General features: G+C 33.0%; 2 protein-coding genes across 2 annotated transcripts; both read left to right on the top strand.

Moving 5' to 3' along the window:
* Positions 1-716: 716 nt before the first annotated feature.
* On the top strand, positions 717-1,700 carry LOC141711933 (mitogen-activated protein kinase kinase kinase 20-like). Its single transcript, XM_074514662.1, has one exon. It carries the CDS (start codon positions 717-719, stop codon positions 1,698-1,700), a length of 984 nt encoding a protein of 327 aa, XP_074370763.1.
* A 6,225-nt stretch (positions 1,701-7,925) lies between these two features.
* On the top strand, positions 7,926-9,990 carry LOC141711921 (uncharacterized). The gene is made up of 3 exons (XM_074514638.1): positions 7,926-9,197; positions 9,343-9,374; positions 9,441-9,990. The coding sequence occupies exons 1-3, from the start codon at positions 7,926-7,928 to the stop codon at positions 9,988-9,990; spliced, it is 1,854 nt and encodes a 617-aa protein (XP_074370739.1).
* Positions 9,991-17,880: the final 7,890 nt, after the last annotated feature.

The raw sequence follows: 17,880 nt of genomic DNA, 5'->3' as shown, positions 1-17,880 counted from the left end.
AAAAAAATGAAATAATAAAGTTTAGAAAAACGTACAGCTCACCAACTATAACGTAATATTAATAGTTTCAATCGTCTATCGAAAGAATCAACTAATGAAAAAAATGATCAAATCAAAACTAGAATAGTAAAAATATGACACACATAGATTATGTTTTTGATGTGTTTAGTTAATAAACTATTATTTTAAAAATAAAATTAAAAATATACCGTACATATTAATCGTACAGAAAAAAATATAAAATATGGACTATATTAAAAAAAAGTGCAACTAATTCGAGGAAACAAACGACTATGTCAGATGTGAAACCTATTTATGATCGAGTGCAACTATTATCTATATACAACTATACAAGTAACTAACGGGAACTAAGTAATCCTAGGGAATAAAAAGTGCCACTAACAATTATATAAGGATATAAAATATGAACTGTTTTGTTAAAAAAAAGTGCTACTATTTCGCGAAAACAAACTAGTACACCTGTTAGTTGTTACCTATATACAAGTAACTAACGGGAACTAACCAACATGTCATAATAAGAAGTACTACCTTAATTAAATTCGAATCCTATATAAACTTGGTGTCCAAGTTTGTTATTAAGCCGATCACAAAGAGGAAACTACAATCATATTTTAAGGATGTAAGGAAAAGTGTACACTATATATACAGAAGAAACCTAAAGTTTAGTATTGGTCTTCTAATTCTATAGACTGATCATGGCTACAAAGTGGTTGAGAACCAAGTTTTTGGGACAAGGATCGTACGGCTTCGTTTTTCGAGCAGAATGTGTATCTTCTAATTCGACCAGAACAGTGGCCATAAAATCTTCATTACAAAAATCTTCAAGGTCTTTGTGGTTGGAGAGGGCTGTTTTGTATGAACTTAGAGGATGCAAAGAGATCGTTCATTGTTTCGTGGAGGAGGATTTTAATAGTATTGAGTTTGACAAGAGATTTTATAATATAGTGCTTGAGTATGCTAATGGAGGCACATTCAGACAACTATTGAAATCAAAGGGTGGATTGCTGCCAGAATATGAAGCGAGTTGGTATGCGTGTATGTTGCTTAAGGGACTCTCTCATGTGCATAATAAGGGTTTTGTTCACTGTGACATGAAGCCCGGTAATGTTCTTGTTTTTAATATTCCAGACGGTGAATGTAAAGGTGTGGTGAAGTACAATCTTAAGTTAGCGGATTTTGGATTGGCAAAAAAGAGTGGAAAGATAAGTTGCGGGGCTGGACAACAGTACAAGTATCGAGGAACTTTACTATACAGTTCGCCAGAATCTGTAGTGTTTGGAGATCATGAAGCAGCGATGGATATATGGGCATTTGGTTGCATGGTATTGGAGATGCTTTTAGGGGAGGGTGGTTTATGGACTAGATTTCTCGATGTTGATGAAGAATGTTTAGGGGAGTTGATTGCTAACTATGAAGATAACAGGTTAAGCTTGTTAGTACCGAAGTTTGAGTCTCTATCAGTGAATGCAAAAGATTTCGTGAGAAGATGTTTAACAACGAGTGTTAAAACCAGATGGACGGCGGAACAGCTTTTGGGACATCCCTTCATCACTCACAATCAGGATCTGTTGAAGGAACTTGAAGCACAACTATCTTTTAAGAAGACGATGAAGTATCAATTCAAAACTTCATTCAGTTCCTTATTCAAATCATCCCATGTCTCTCTGGGGGTTTGTTAATTTCACGCATAGTAGGTAAGCTGAAGGATTATCTGTTACTGCAGTTCCTTGTTTAGCTTTCTGTTTAGAGTCTTGTTAGTTCTATTTTAGGGTCGTGTTTAGTCCCCTGGTGGCAGCTAGCAGGGGTTATGTTTAATGTTCTTTGTTTTCCCTTGTTCTCAGTCCTGTATCGAGTCTTCTCCTGCTACAATTGGAGCTTGTTTAATGAAATTGGTCTTTCAAAAAAAAGATATGGCTTGCTTGTTGCTCATTTATGGTTTATTTTGCTGCCTTGTACAATTTTTTTCCCGCAAAATTTGATAACTATAGATAGGTAGGATGTACATCAATGTAAAACGAAGCTGTTGCATTCCGGCCAATCCTCCTATATAAAGGTATTTCTGTAGCCAATCAAAAATCAAAAGACAGAGAATTTCTGCCAATCAGGATAAATAAATATGGAATACTCAGATGTGTGGAGTACTCAGGTTAATTTTATGTAATCATGTAGTCTACTGTTACCCCGGTATAAACTATTTTTTTATTTCCAGTGAATTTTATACCAAAATAAAATTTTCCAACTTCATATTTTGTAATTAACATTTATTAAATGCTCTCATAGTTACATTTTGTGACTTCATATATTGAAGTACATTTAAAAAATTCTCTAATATAAAAGTAAAGATAAGTAATCGAGTTTTATTTCAGACGATATTGTTATGGATTAAAACTAATATATATAATTGCTGTATCTAATAAAAAGGAACGTGAGTTTCAAGGCTCGATTTGACTGCTCTTGTGTTTTGTGACTCAATCTGCATGCCTACGTACCTTGCTGATTGCCAAGGATCAAGTCAAAAAACGTAGTTCTTATGTGTGGGATGAGGCCCCTTATATAGATGTTGGGAGTCCTTGAATTGGACTTGGTATAGGAGACTTGGTGGGCAAGTCTCATAATTAGAATGGACTTTGGAGTCCTAGATAGTAGGAAACTGATTTTTTATCCTTTTAGGTCCCCTTGAGGCTAATCTGTAAGGATTTATATCCTTATCGGGACTCTTCTCAATAGCTGATTTTTTCCTTATTAATTAATTACGAAATTAATTAATAATCAGGGTTTTTGGGCCTTCTTTGTTTCATCAGGCCTGATCTGGTCCATCGGGCCTGATCAGCATGTTAACCTTTCTGGTCTGAATGTCATACATCTTCTTATTGGGCCGAGCAGCCCATACCTTGTATAATTAATGCAATATTTAATTATACAATCAGGATTTATTTATCCCTATCAGATATAAAATTTAGAGCTAATATATAATATTAACATTTTAATTTCCAAAAATCATTGTTTCTATTATATAACAATCTTGAATAATTTTTAGTCTACTACAAAATCAATTTGAACTATTTTATTTAACATTTAAAATATGTTTCTACATATTATGAAAATTAAAAAAATTAAAATTTTAACTATATATCATGAAAAACAAAAAATACCAAAAATTATGACATAATAATCTCATCATAAATTTGAAAAAAAATTAAAAATTAAAATTTATATTTATATTTAATATTTACATTTTAATAAGAAAAAATATAAAACACAAAATTACATTTGACTATTTAAAAAGTTACAACGCCTAAAATTATATTATATATACATATTTATATAAATATACATATATATATATATTTATATTTATTTATATATGTATAATGATTCTCTACCAAGCATTCCTACTTATTAGAGTTATATAGTAGAATATTTAGAACTCAATGTGATTCAAATATATAATAAATTTTCAATAATTTTGTTATGTAATTCTCTACCGAGATCTCCATAATATAATTTTAATTAAATTGTCACCACATATGTACATAATACATAAGATTTCAAAAGTATATCCAGCTATGAATTTTTTTTATATAATATACATTAAAAAAATCAATTTGATTCAAATATATAACAATTTTTAATAATTTTGTTATGTAATTCTCTACCAAGATCTCTATAATATAATTCTAACTAAATTGCCACCACATTTGTACATAATACATAAGATTTCAAAAATATAAGCGGCTATGAAATTCTTTTTTATAGTATACATTTAAAAAAATCAATTTGATTCAAATATATAATAATTTTGAATAATTTTCTTATGTAATTCTCTACCGAGATTTCTATAATATATTTCTAATTAAATTGCCACCACATATACATAATACATAAGATTTCAAAAATATAAGCGGATATGAAATTCTTTTTTATAATATACATTTAAAAAATAATTACTAATATTTTAGGATAGAGACATAAATATCTCTTAACATTATTTCAAAATTCAAAATTCAAATTTCAAACTAAAAAGACAAAAGTTCAGGTAAGTCTAAAATTTTTATATAAATACACATGTGCATAAAGTTTTCACTCATAAAAATTTTAAAGATCGACACTTGAGAAGAGCATCATAAAATCAGGTTTCATAAATGGACCTCCATCAATGGATGATCAAAGTCTCACTCCATCGTCGAGGGAAAGTTATCCTGTATAAAATTTGATTCATGTGAAGAAATTAGACAGTAAAAATTCAAAACCCACTTTCATATATGGTCAGCTTTACGTGACAGTTTTAAGGGTTACTTTCTCATCACAAAACTATCATATGATCGGGTAACTTTGTGATGAGATTCTTTTTTTTTTCATTTTGTGAGTATGTTGTATCAATGGTTGTGTATAAATGACGGAATTAAATTTTATAATATAGTGTGTTGTATATTCCTAATATGTATGATAATGATCACTTGAATTCGAATAATTTTGAAGATATGCTTCAAGTCAGTACATATAGTTCGTCTAAATGCTACATAAATTTGGACTATGCTGCAGTTCATGAATTACGATCCAAGTAAATATAACCATTTATTGGACTCTTGAATATTGGACTTTATCAAGATGGGACATGAAACTGACAAAATGCTTCTTCACCAGTAATATCACAGTTAGGGTTTAATGTCTTGTCTTTTGACATGGTAATATTGTCTTGATATATTCAAGGTTTTGTTTTATTTGTCTCATTTGTTTTATCAGTACCATTATGGCGTCAACAAGCAACATCATTGAGACTATGAATAATGTCACGTTAGAGGATGAAGAGGAAGAAGGTTTGGCCTTTGAAGTGGAAACAGGCGAACAAGGTTTGGATAGTAATCAAGATTTTAATCAAGATCTCTGTCTGGTGGGTAGATTTCTGGTGGAGGGAGTAGTGGATTTTTCAGCGATGAAGCAAACGATGGCTGCAATCTGGAGACCAGGAAAGGGAGTCTTTATTAAAGAGATTGATATCAATCTCTACTTATTCCAGTTCTATCATGCAGTGGATATCAAGAGAGTCATAGAAGGCGGTCCATGGTCTTTCAACCGGAAGGCATTGGTAATTGCAAGGATGAAAGCAGGAGATGTTCCAAGAGCTGTCAAATTAAATTCGATGGATTTGTGGATCCAGATTCATGAACTGCGTGCAGGATTTTTTACAGATAAAGTGGTCAAAGAAGTTGGAAATTACATTGGAAGCTTTGTTGAATCATGTCCAAACAATTTTAAAAATGTGTGGCGTGAATATCTTCGAGTAAGAGTTATAATAGATCTGTCAAAGCCATTAAAGAGGAGAATGAAAATAAGGAAGACTGGTAATGATTGGTTTTGGATTATCTTTAAGTATGAAAATGTCCCTACGTTCTGCTTCATATGCAGATTACTGGGTCATTCAGAGAGGTTCTGTAGTCGACTATTTGATGCTCCGGAGAACGAACTTGATAGACCCTATGGATCATGGATGAGAGCACCATTTAGATGGCAAACAAATTTGATCGGTGCAAAATGGTTGCGAGACGGAAATGGCAACGAACGGAATTCGTCAACAGAGGAATCAGGGAACGGTTACGATCAGATGGATACTATGCCAAGAAATCAGGGATTGTTGTTGGCTAGAGAAAATCAAGGGAGAGAAACAAATCAATCTAAACAGAATGGCGCGCATAGCAGTGTCTTAAATTCAAAAGAGATAAGGGGGAACTTAGTCAATCAAATCCCGTGAAAAAAGGAGTGACAGTGATAGAAAATAAAAAGAGGAGAACAGACGATGGGTTGGGCTAGTTGGAGGATATTAATAAAAATACGGAGTTAGAAATGGGCTCAGATGAGGAAAATATTGTAGTCATGGAGCAAGATAAGCAAACCAGTCCAGTAAAAGTCAATGATCCAAAAAACGTGATAATGGCGGGCCTTGTGAAAGGGGCTCGCCGGACATTATGAGTACTTGGAGCTGCAATTGCCATGGGCTTGGGACCCCATGGGCTTTACAATTCCTTAAGGAGTCCATACTCCAGAAGAGCCCGGATTTCATTTTTCTTAGTGAAATTTTGTGTAAAGTTAAAAGAGTCGAAAAGGTAAAGGATATTATCGGTTTTGAGGGTGCTTTTACAGTGGAGTCTCAGGGACACAGTGGAGGTCTAGCTTTCTTATGGCGAAGTAAGCAAGAGGTGACAGTCATGTCATATAGTAAGAATCATATTGACGTGATAATTGAGACAAAAGGTTGGAATAAATATAGGCTTACGGGTGTTTATGGTGAGCCTGATAGGGCTAAGAGGAAGGAAACATGGGACTTAATTTGCAAGCTGCATAGTCAAATGAAGTTACCATGGGTCTTGATAGGGGATATGAATAATATTGTTAACCAAGAGGATAAAAGGGGAGGTCGACCATATCCGTCATGGCTTATTAATGGGTTTCGAAAGTGTATGAAGGATTGTGGTTTACATGATTTGGAGTTGGAAGGATATCCGTTTACGTGGGAGAGTGGGTATGGTACAGATAAGTGGATTGAGAGCAGGCTAGATCGAGCTTTAGTTACGAATGAATTTATGGAACAGTTTGAGGAAGCTAAGTTAACCAACTTGAAAATCACAACTTCGGATCACAGTCCCATATTGTTGGAGCCCTTTATTCGTTCTGAGCTGGTCAAAACTAAACGCCTTAGATTTGAAAATGCTTGGCTGAGGGATCCTATGTGTGGTAAGATAGTGGAGGAAATATGTCAGATGAATCAGGACAGATCATTTACAGAGAAAATCAATCTTACTTTGGAGACGCTGGCGAAATGGGGAAAAGAAATCACAGGGTGTTTCAGAACTCGTATTCAGCATCTAAAGAGAGTTATGCAGCGTACAAAGGGAAGGAAAGACGAGTATTCAGTAAGAATGTACCAAGATAGTTCCAATAAGCTGTTGGAAATATACAGTGAGCAAGAAGTTTTTTGGCGGCAGAGATGCAAGCAGCTTTGGTTAAAAGAGGGGGACAATAATAGTAAATTCTTTCATGCAGCTACAAAATCAAGACGAAGGGCAAATAAGATTACTATGCTGGTTAATGATAATGGTGAGCAGGTGGAATGGGGTAAGGGGATCGAAGAAACTATGGTTAATTATTTCTCTCAATTGTTCTCGGCCACAGATACGGAATGGACAGAGGTTGTTGGATGTATTTCAAGTCAGATTAAGGAAGAGCAGAATCTTATGTTGACTGCACCAGTTCAAGCTAAGGAGGTAAAATTGGCTCTATTCAGTATGCACCCAGATAAATCACCTGGGCCGGATGGAATGAGCCCAGGGTTCTATCGGAAGTACTGGAAGGTAGTGGAAGAGGACATAGTGCACATGACTCAACAGTTCTTTGTTACTGGCAAGTTTGAGGAAAGCGTAACGGATACTAACATTGTCTTAATCCCTAAGAAGAATGACCCGACTACTATGGCTGATCTTCGTCCAATCTCGCTTTGCAATGTTGTATATAAAATAATTTCGAAGGTATTGGCAAACAGGATTAAGGGTCTTTTAGGGGATGTAATATCGGAAACACAAAGTGCTTTCATACCGGGGAGGTTGATTTCTGATAATATAATGCTTTCCTATGAAGTTATGCATTACATGAAACGTAAAGTGACTGGTAAAACGGGATGGATGGCTTTAAAGTTGGACATGAGCAAGGCATATGACCGTGTAGAATGGAATTTTTTGAGAGCTATGCTGGAGAAACTGGGTTTTGACAGGAAGTTGGTAAATCTGATGTTAGAATGTGTTACTTCGGCTCGATATAAGATAACGCATTCAGGGACGGAGTTTGGTTTAATTGTGCCTAGTTGAGGGATCAGGCAGGGAGACCCACTCTCATCATATTTATTTCTGGTGTCCATGGAGGGCTTGACAGCCTTAATTCAAGATGCTGAGAGAAGACGTTTACTAGCTGGTATCAGGGTGGCAAGGGGTGCTCCGAGTTTGACGCACATGTTCTTTGCAGATGACTCGTATATTTATTGCAAAGCTAATGGTGATTCTGCAGATCAGATTAATTTAATGCTTCAAACATACGAAAGAGCTTCAGGGCAAAAGATCAACAAAGCGAAGTCGTCTGTCTTTTTTAGTAGCAACACAGATCATGAGGTAAAGGAAGCAGTCTGCAATATGCTTGATTTTCAAGAAGCAACAGAGCAAACAACTTATCTTGGCCTTCCTAATGTTATAGGAAGAAACAAAACTGCAGCGTTTGGTTATCTTAAAAGTCGAATGCAGAATAGAATTGAAGGTTGGGACAAGAAATATCTTTCAAAGGGAGGTAAAGAATTGATTATTAAAACAGTCTCTCAAGCACTTCCAACGTATGCTATGAGCGTTTTTCTGATTCCTAAGCAGGTTTGCACTGAATTGGAGAGTTTGATGTGCAATTTTTGGTGGAGATCTTCAACTAAGAAAATGAGAGGCTTACATTGGATGTCGTGGGATCGTATGTGCACGAAAAAATCTGAAGGGGGTCTGGGATTTAGAAAGATGCAAGATTTCAATTTAGCACTCTTGGGGAAACAAGCTTGGAGGTTAGTTACTAGACAGGATAGTATGGTGAGCAAGGTGTACAAAGCGAGATACTATCCTACGGGTAGTTTTTTGACAGCGAAGCTGGGACCTAACCCAAGTTACGTGTGGAGGAGCATTTTGGAAGCACAGGAGTTGGTAAGAAAGGGGATAGCTAGGAGGGTTGGAAATGGAAGTACAGTAGATATAACCAAGGATCCTTGGCTTCCCTGTGTTGAGGACCCTTATATTCATACAGAGCACGAAGCATTAAAAGGCAGTATGGTTTCTTCTTTAATGGAGATGGATCAAGACAGATGGAATGAAGAGTTATTGAAAGATATTTTTGTTCAGAGAGATATCAGTTTAATTCTTTCGATACCAATAAATCGCAATGACAATGATTCATGGTTTTGGAGATTCGACAAGTTGGGCCATTATACAGTCAGAAGTGTTTATGATAATGTAAGAGTCAGTGTAGCGCATAATCAGGCAAGTAGTAACTCTGGTTTTTGGAACAAAATATGGAACTTGAAAATTCCGTTAAAAGTGAAGCATTTTGTCTGGCGAGCAGTTCGTGATTGTTTACCTACTAAGGATCGACTGATTTGCAGAAAGGTAAATGTGGACAATAGATGCCCAGTTTGTAATTTACAGGAAGAAACAGCCTATCATACGCTAGTAGTTTGTCCTGTAGCATAACTATGTTGGCAAAAGTTGGGTCATTTCTCTGGTATTAGCAGTTGTATGATGGACTGGACAGCAAAAAACTTGCAACACAGAAGGCGTAGTGAGGTAAATAAGGTGTTTATGGTGGCATGGGCTTTATGGAAGAATCGTAACGACATTGTATGGAATCAGAAAAGTAAGGAATACCGACGACATTGTAACATCAGCATTACAAGTCCTTAACAACTGGGAGAATGCACAAGATAAGTCCTTCGACAATACTATTGGGTTTGTAACTCAATCGGACGGTGATGTGCATTGGAAACAACCACAGATTGGAACTGTTAAGGTGAACACTGATGCGGCTTTGTTTGAGCATTCCAACTGTTTCAGTTTTGCAATGGTAGCTAGAGGTCATGAAGGAACAATGCCGGAGGCTGCCTCAAGTTGTCGACCAGGAAGCTTACATCCAGAACTTGCAGAAATCATTGGTATAAGGGAATCTCTGAGTTGGATAAAGAATAAAAACTGGTCATCGACGGTTGTGGAGTCTGATTGTCTGGGAGCAATTCAGGCTATTAGGTGTTCATCAATAAATCTCTCGTACTTGGGTCGAGTAGTTGATGAATGCAGAAAATTACTTGATGATTTAGAGTCACGAAATGTGTCTTTAAAAATTTGTAAAACGGTCCGCGAACATGGTAGCTCACTATTTAGCGAGATACTCAAGTTCAATAGCTGATCGTAGTTGGGATAGGGAAAATGTCCATCCCGATTTGCTTCATGTTTTGCTTGATGATTTGAAAGAGTAATAAAATCATATTCCTTTCTGGCAAAAAAAAAAAAAAAAATATAACCATTTATTTTTTTGCTAATCAAATATAATAATTTTTCACAATATGTAGGCCATTTAGCTGTATTTTTTGTGTGTCACATATAATCAGAAAATGCATGGGCAAAATGATCAAGCTTTCTATGCTCGCAATTTGGTCAATGAATCTGAAGTTTATAAAGTTAGTTAAATTAAGCAAAAACGGCGGGCAGAAGAAGAGATAAAGGTATGAATAATATATATATATATATATATATATATATATTATATGACTTTGGATGTTCTTATAATATAAATTAAACAATTACATTTCTTAAAAATTACTATTAAAATTTTTATGTATGTGTTCCGGCATGAGGTGATGTGTTATGTCAAACTGATGAAAGTAAATGATTCTGAGGACTGGTGGTTTTTTGGTTGTGATAAATGTGCTTATGAGTTATCGAACATTAATAATTATTTTAATAATTATTTTAAGTGCCCAGGATGCTATACAATCGATTTCAATATAATGCCGAAGAGTAAGGAACTTTTACATGAAAAAGGATATTAAAATAAAATACAGAGTAAAATACTAATTACTGAATTATATCGTTTTGTTTTTATTTTTAAAAGTGATTTTATTAAAAATATATTTTCATAAATATTTAAATTATCTTTAAAATTATTTTTATGATTTTATAATTTCAATAATTTTTATAGGAATTATAAAATTTAAAAAGTAATATTTTGCCAAATAGTTATCACTAAATGATTTTCTGATTGTATTTAAATGTAATTTAATATTAAATTCAAAGATATTTCAAAAATTATGAAACTTATGCTTTATTAGTGTTTGAATATTTCGAGAATTTTAAAATTATTTCGGAAATTTTTCGGGTTACTCACACATTTGTTCGTTAAATCGTAAAATGCGGGTTTGATACATAATTCAAAAATATTTTAAAAATTATGAAAATTTTATTTTATTAGGTTTTAAATATTTCGAGAATTTTAGAAGTATTTCAGTAATTTTTAGAGTTAGTTTCACTCGCAAATTTGTTCGTTAAATCACGAAATGCAGGTCTGAGGTTAAATTCAAAGATGTTTTAAAAATTATGAAAAATTATTTTACTAGTTTTTAATTATTTTGGAAATTTTAAAATTATTTTAATAATTTTTCATGTTATTTTCACCTGTAAGTTGGTTAGTTAAAACCAGTGTTCTAGAAATCGCTAGGCGTACTAGGGCGGTGAGGGTACCTTCGAGAGATTAATCGGCAAGTCGGAGATTAATCGGACCGATTAATCGGAATATTAATCGGAAAAATATAAATATTATTTTTAATTTTTATAATTATATAATGATCAACATGTCAAATATTTGTTTGAAAAAAGAAATTAGAATGGTATTAAACAATATCTACACATTTGACATGCGTTATGTACTAATTATTGAGTTTACAATATTAACTATATTTTAATTCACACTTTTAAATTAATTATAATATATTATTTTTATATTTTAAGTGAGAAAATAAATATATTAGATTACTTGTTATTTCTTACCAATACTTTATATTATAAATTGACATGATATTGTGTGAAATTATGAAATTAATGATTTAAAATTATAAAAACGTAAAAAAAAATATTTTTTTAATGATTTTCCGCCTAGACCGCCTATGACTGATTTTTGACTGTCTAGCCCGCCTAATCCCGATTTTGACCTGATTTTTTTAAAAAAGCCTAAATCACCGCTTATATCCGAGTCAGGGTGTTTTACCACCGCCTAGTGCCTAGACGGCCGCCTATACCGATTTTTAGAACACCGGTTAAAATGCGAATAGCGGGACGATAATGAGCTGCAGGGGTTCATATCAATCCTTTGGACGCGTGTTCGATTTACAGAAGTTGTTTGCCGCGTCTCTATTTTTACTATATGTGGCTTGAGCTGAGAATTAGAAATAAAAAACACAAAAAAACGCACGGATAGCACCCCTCACCCTTCTTTCTCCCTGTTCTCTCTCCCTTCTCCCTTCACTCTCCTCTCTCTCATCTTCTCTCTCTCACGCGCCAACACCCCCACCCACGTTCTCTTTCTTGTCTCTAGGATGGTAAATTAATCCGATCCGACGGATATCCGATCCAAAACCCGATATTTTGGATATAACGAACCCGAAATTTTGGATTTAGATTTGAATTTTAACTATATCGAACCGATACCGGATCCGAAATCCGAAGTCCAATCCAAACATGAAACCCGATTAAAACCCGTCATATTTATTATAGATTATATGTAATATTTTAGATGTAGTACATATAATATACATATTTTTCTTGTATTATTTAAGTAATAGTAGATTATTATCAAGATTGTCAACACTTATTTAGTTAATTATAATTTTTTATTTCCAAATCAGCTTTTATTATGTAAGATGTACTTTGTATATATTTATAAAAAAATAATTTGTGATAAAATACTAAATATTATGTTATCAACATATTTTAGATATTACTCACCGTGTCAACCCGTGTAATATAATGTGTTTAACTACTTATTAGTTAATATATTTTAATTTTAGTTATCATATAAATGTGATTAATAGTGTTTGTATTTATAAATAATATTAAATTTGACTACATTATTCATAATTTTGGATACCCAAAAAATACCCGATTCGATCCGAAATCCGACGGATTTGGATTTGGATAACCCGAAAATATTTGGATTTGGATTTTACAATACCCGATCTGCACCCGACCCGTTGTCATCCCTACTTGCCTCTCTGTTTCTCCCTTCTGTCCCTCGGTATATATTTTAATTTTCAAAAATTAATATCTTACAATTTGTTCATCCAAATTTCAATTGTTATATATAGAAATGATCAACGTTTCGATATCTACGCATAGGTATATATATTGCAAGGTTTTGAGAAGAAAATTTTCGGGACATAGTTTCCGTTTAAATTCATTTTCGGGGTATAGAAAAAGAGTTTGATTACTCGTAATGGCATTTTAGCGTGTGTATTTCTATGGCTATTAATTTCGGATTTTTCTGGAGATATTTTACGGACATCGGATAATCTCTTGGTGTGATCAGAATTTATTTTGGGTAAGGATTTTGAGATTCGGCTTTTGTACTTGGGTATATTAGTATTTATATTTTTTTAATTTCATAATTTTTTGGAGTTTATGTAGAATTCTTTTTTTTTATCGTGTTTTTCATTTCTGGTGTGTTTATACGTGCAAATATAAATTATTGTGTATTTAAATTTATTAATTTTATTAGAGTATAATTGGATGGTATTGTTTGTGATTGATTTTGAGGGGTTCTGACCCCAAGAAAAGTTCGTTTTACAAAGACGTTATTTCGAATTTTTTTGTAAAATATCTATTGCAATTTCAAATCATTATCTTTTATTATTTTCAAAAATAATAATTTGATTTAATTATTTATAATTTATTTTGATTAATTGATTATTCATTTAATTAATTGATTAATTCATTTAATCAATTGATTTTATTTATAAGTAATTGAATAAAGTGTAATTATGTATAATTGAGCCAAACAATATTCTAAAATTATTTTGAGCTTTTAAAAATATATAGAGGTATTGAATATTCAATTAATATTATTATTAATTAAATTATTCTTATTTTATTCATATAAAATAGATCGTTTGTCCGTTTAATACGAAACGAACGCGTCTAGACTCAGAAAAATATTCTGCTTTCATTAAAAATACTTTCGAAACATAAATTGTTTTGTTTCGAACGGTCTCTTATTTTGTAAACTATTCTGAGTCGCGTATTTATCAAAAAAGTCGTATTTTGACTCAGTTTTAGTTTTAAACATACCGAGTCAAATATTTTGACGATCTGAGTCATAGGTTATATGTATTATGTGATACGTGAATTATATGTTTATATGCTATATGAATTACGTTCGTACGTGGGTCAGGGGTATTGTGTTTGACTAATTTCTTTATATGCGTGTTATCGTATGGGTATACGATAGAGTTTTGACGTGCGGATTGTCGGATAATTATCTCTTAGATGATTAAAGTGTATCTTTTAATTATAGATGCAGATCATTTGAGACGATAAGAACCAGACGTTGGATAAAGAGTGAAATGGAATGGTATTGCATATCAGGCTTGTACCAACAGCATGAGCAGCAGACCAGAGAATTAGCAAAGTAAATGATGGTGATGACTTGAGGCAGAATGACTGAATAATTGTGATTGCAAGTGTGACTAACTGCTAATCACCAAAGGCAAGTATCCATATCTTCACTTATCATTCAAGTGATGTTTATTTGGAACCCTGTTAAGCAAGTTTTCTACGCTATTCTAATTCCAAAATAGTTCCATATCTTACCTATCCAACTGTTTATGATTATGTAAATATTGATTTTCTCTTCTCGGTTCATAATAGATAAATGTTTTACATATCATTGAGTTAAATGTTTATCATGCAAGTACTATCTGTTATTCTAAGTTTAAAATAGTTAAGTGTTTTTACTTATCCAAATACCAGATTTATAAATGTTTTATACTTTGAGAACAAATGGTTTTGTTGCGAGTATTCCTGCCCAAGTGAGTGTGGGGAAATTAAATTTATAGGGGTGTCGATTATTATGAAACTTTTCAATAAAAGGTTTTAAGATTGGATGGTTGCGTAAGAGGTCGTGGCGACAGTCCAGTGTGAGCCATGTATTATACTTGACTATAATACCTCTCTAGGCCAATATGTGCCTTGGGTAACCCTTTGTTTAGTTGGATATGCTTCGGCATACCGGTGTTGCTCCGCGGCTGATCACTGGCGGCAACACACCATCGTTCGAGGATTCCAATCTAAATTATTATTTCCAAATTATTTTGATAATCATATAATAAATGATTTATCCAGTGTTTCTTTTTTGAGTAAAATGTGAAATACAGTTTTGATTCAGTTTCTGATTAATGTTGATATTTAGTTTGTTGTTAAATATCAAAAGTGGTATTAATATAGATGATTGATGTTGACTTCAGTATAGGATGGTGTGAGCATCAAAGTTCGTATTGATATCTTATTTGATATGACATCAAAATGAGTATTAATATCAAAAGTTGAGTTTTGAATAAGTTTATGATTCAGTCTATAATCCTTGTTTCATATTGTTGTTACGGTATTTTTGTAAACACGGTTTTACGAGTTTTATTCTCGTCGAGATTCAAAGTATTGCTGAAGAATTTCACTCAAAAATACCGAAAGGGTTTTGAATACACTTAAGGAATCAATTTTGGGATTCCTTAACTAAATTTTCTAATTCAGCAATTATGTTTTTAATTGTTATGCTCTATTGCAGATACCGACTTCTATATCAAAAGACCATTTATATGTCATACTGAACTTGTTCAGCTTTTCTTTCGCTCATACTTGCCTATTTTTAAATTTAACCTTCCAGTGAGGATTAACTTGCGTTATTTAGCCGCGTAATTCGAGAAAGCGAATGAAGGAGCGTTTGGAAGGTGGTTGGTCCAGGGATTGCGGACTAGTGTAAGTTCTGTTGTGTAAAGCTTTTTGTATATATATATATTATAGTTGTGTTATTGTATAATTGGGCCTAGTATACTTCCTTTCAAAATTATACTAGCGGGTTAGTCTCGAGGTTTAGATTTGTTCAAAAAGAGTTTTAAAAGAAAGTGAAAAAATTATTAATGGAAGTAGGATATCTTGTTTCTAGAACTGTAACCTAAAAAGATCTTGGTGTAGTTTGGGGTCACAGATGCTATATTTCAGTTGCTGGCATTTATTTATTGATTAAACATGTTATTTGGATTGAGGTTTCATAGTGATGACCAAATCCTCTGACCCTGTATTTGGGGGCGTTATACATCTTATAGTGCTTTTCACTCTCAAGACTCAATCACTTTCCCTCATTTTAAATTTTTCATAAAATTAAACATTATTAATATTTTCTCCTTAAGCATCTTAATATTCCAGAGTATTTATATTGACACCATTACCTCCTGATAAATAATACCTTCTAAAAGCTGAAACTTTGAGCGGTTTATTTTTTTACCCTTCCTTTGTCAGTGCAGTACATGTGTGTGTATCAGAAAACATAAGGTTATACAAAATTTAGGTGGCAGAATCCAGGTCTACATCTAATAATGGGTTCAAGATCTAATAACCGATAAAGAAAATGACATGGGATATTTTGGTAGCTTTTTGTGCTTTCACTGCAAAACAAGCTAACCTACAAGGTGTGGAGTTGCAAATTCTTTACTGTTTCTAGCCAGTGATGGAGTAAGGTACATAAGTGGGGCGAATATTATAATTGATGAGATTTTATATGTATAAATCACTCGCTTGGTATCTTCTTGTATGAGATATATTGTGTTCCAAAATGAGATATATTGTGTTCCAAAATTTTCACTGGTTGCATGGATGTGTTGTTTCACCTAGATATATATAACATGCAAGAATTCATCTATATTTTGCACTCAATTATTAAGATGTTATTAGTTTCAGATATAAAAGTTATACAATAAATTTTTAAGTGATTGAAGACATTGTCAGAGTCATCAAATTGACATCGTCAGAGTCATCAAATTTTTAAGTAGTCCAGTTTTACTTTTCTCAAATTTTGACAAACTGATTTAGTCTAAAGTTTTACATTAGATCCTTGCTTAACAAGGTGACCCATATCAAGTACCGTTGTTAGTAAATAGACGCATACATTAGGATCATTTTGATATCAATCCTGGTATGTAAGGATCTTGACATAAATGGTATTAAAAGGTGGAATGACACTTTGATTTGATATTTTCACAAATGCCCACAAGTAGTTGATAGCCAATCTTATAACATATGTTACAAGATAATAGTTAATTAGCAAGAGCAAAATAAGTTAGTTACTGCTGATTTCTCTCCTCTGAGTGAATTAGCAAATGTCCATTCTTTGCTATAATTTGCTTTTATATTGTAAGTCCTGCAAGCTTTTGTCTAGGTTTCTTTTCTTCCTGGCAGTGCCTCAGCAGGAGGTGCAGAGTAATTTGCTAGCTTCTTTCGACTAAGTTATGTTCAAGTGGTATTTACATATGTCAAGCTTATGCATGTTTGGTTTATATATTTTTGGGTTTGACGGAAAAATTCATATTTGAAAAGGAAAATAGGTGTCTTCCGTTTGGTCTTTGTACTAATTGATAAGTTGTAGCTATTATCAATCAAAATAAACCTTAATAAACTGTGATGTCAATAGATTTTTAACAATGGTTTGTTAGATCGATTGTATCCTGCATATTTGTAATTCAGTAATGTCTTATAGTTTGTTTTATTTCAGAACGTGTTCCCTTAAGTGACAACACAAACAATCAATAAAGTCCTTAGGATGTCAATATAAATAACATTACGCAAGATGCAACCACTATTAATTCTACAGGTTTACACTTTTAAACCTGTCATTTTATTTTGGTACTGCATGTAATATTTCTTCAAGTATGTTTATAAATGTTGATGTTTTGTTATGTTGAATTCCTTAAAAATCAGGTAGTGTGTTGATGACTAACAGTCTGAGCCATACATTGGAAAGCAAATATTTTAACAATGTGAGAACAACTATGGTTGGTGATTCAATAGTTAAGCGGCGGGGTCGAGGACCGTCAATTAATACCTTACTCCATAACAACAAGGAAAATTTGATGTCAACATAAGGAAGTTTACTTAATTCCAACAACAGTGCTAGGGTAGACCATGTTAAGCGTCGAGGTCGCGGTCCGAGTATTAACACCATACTCCAGAAGAATAAAGTTAACTTGATATCAACACAAGG

The sequence above is a fragment of the Apium graveolens genome, chromosome 1 (genome assembly GCF_009905375.1).
Source record: "Apium graveolens cultivar Ventura chromosome 1, ASM990537v1, whole genome shotgun sequence".
NCBI lineage: Eukaryota > Viridiplantae > Streptophyta > Magnoliopsida > Apiales > Apiaceae > Apium > Apium graveolens.
This window is presented reverse-complemented; position numbering and strand designations above follow the sequence as displayed.

Coding starts and splice junctions, on each gene's coding strand:
- LOC141711921 (XM_074514638.1), top strand. CDS start 7,926: ATGGAGGGCTTGACAGCCTTAATTCAAGATGCTGAGAGAAGACGTTTA. Junction 9,198..9,342: donor ATCGACTGATTTGCAGAAAG/GTAAATGTGGAC, acceptor TGGACTGGACAG/CAAAAAACTTGCAACACAGA. Junction 9,375..9,440: donor AACACAGAAGGCGTAGTGAG/GTAAATAAGGTG, acceptor GTATGGAATCAG/AAAAGTAAGGAATACCGACG.
- LOC141711933 (XM_074514662.1), top strand. CDS start 717: ATGGCTACAAAGTGGTTGAGAACCAAGTTTTTGGGACAAGGATCGTAC.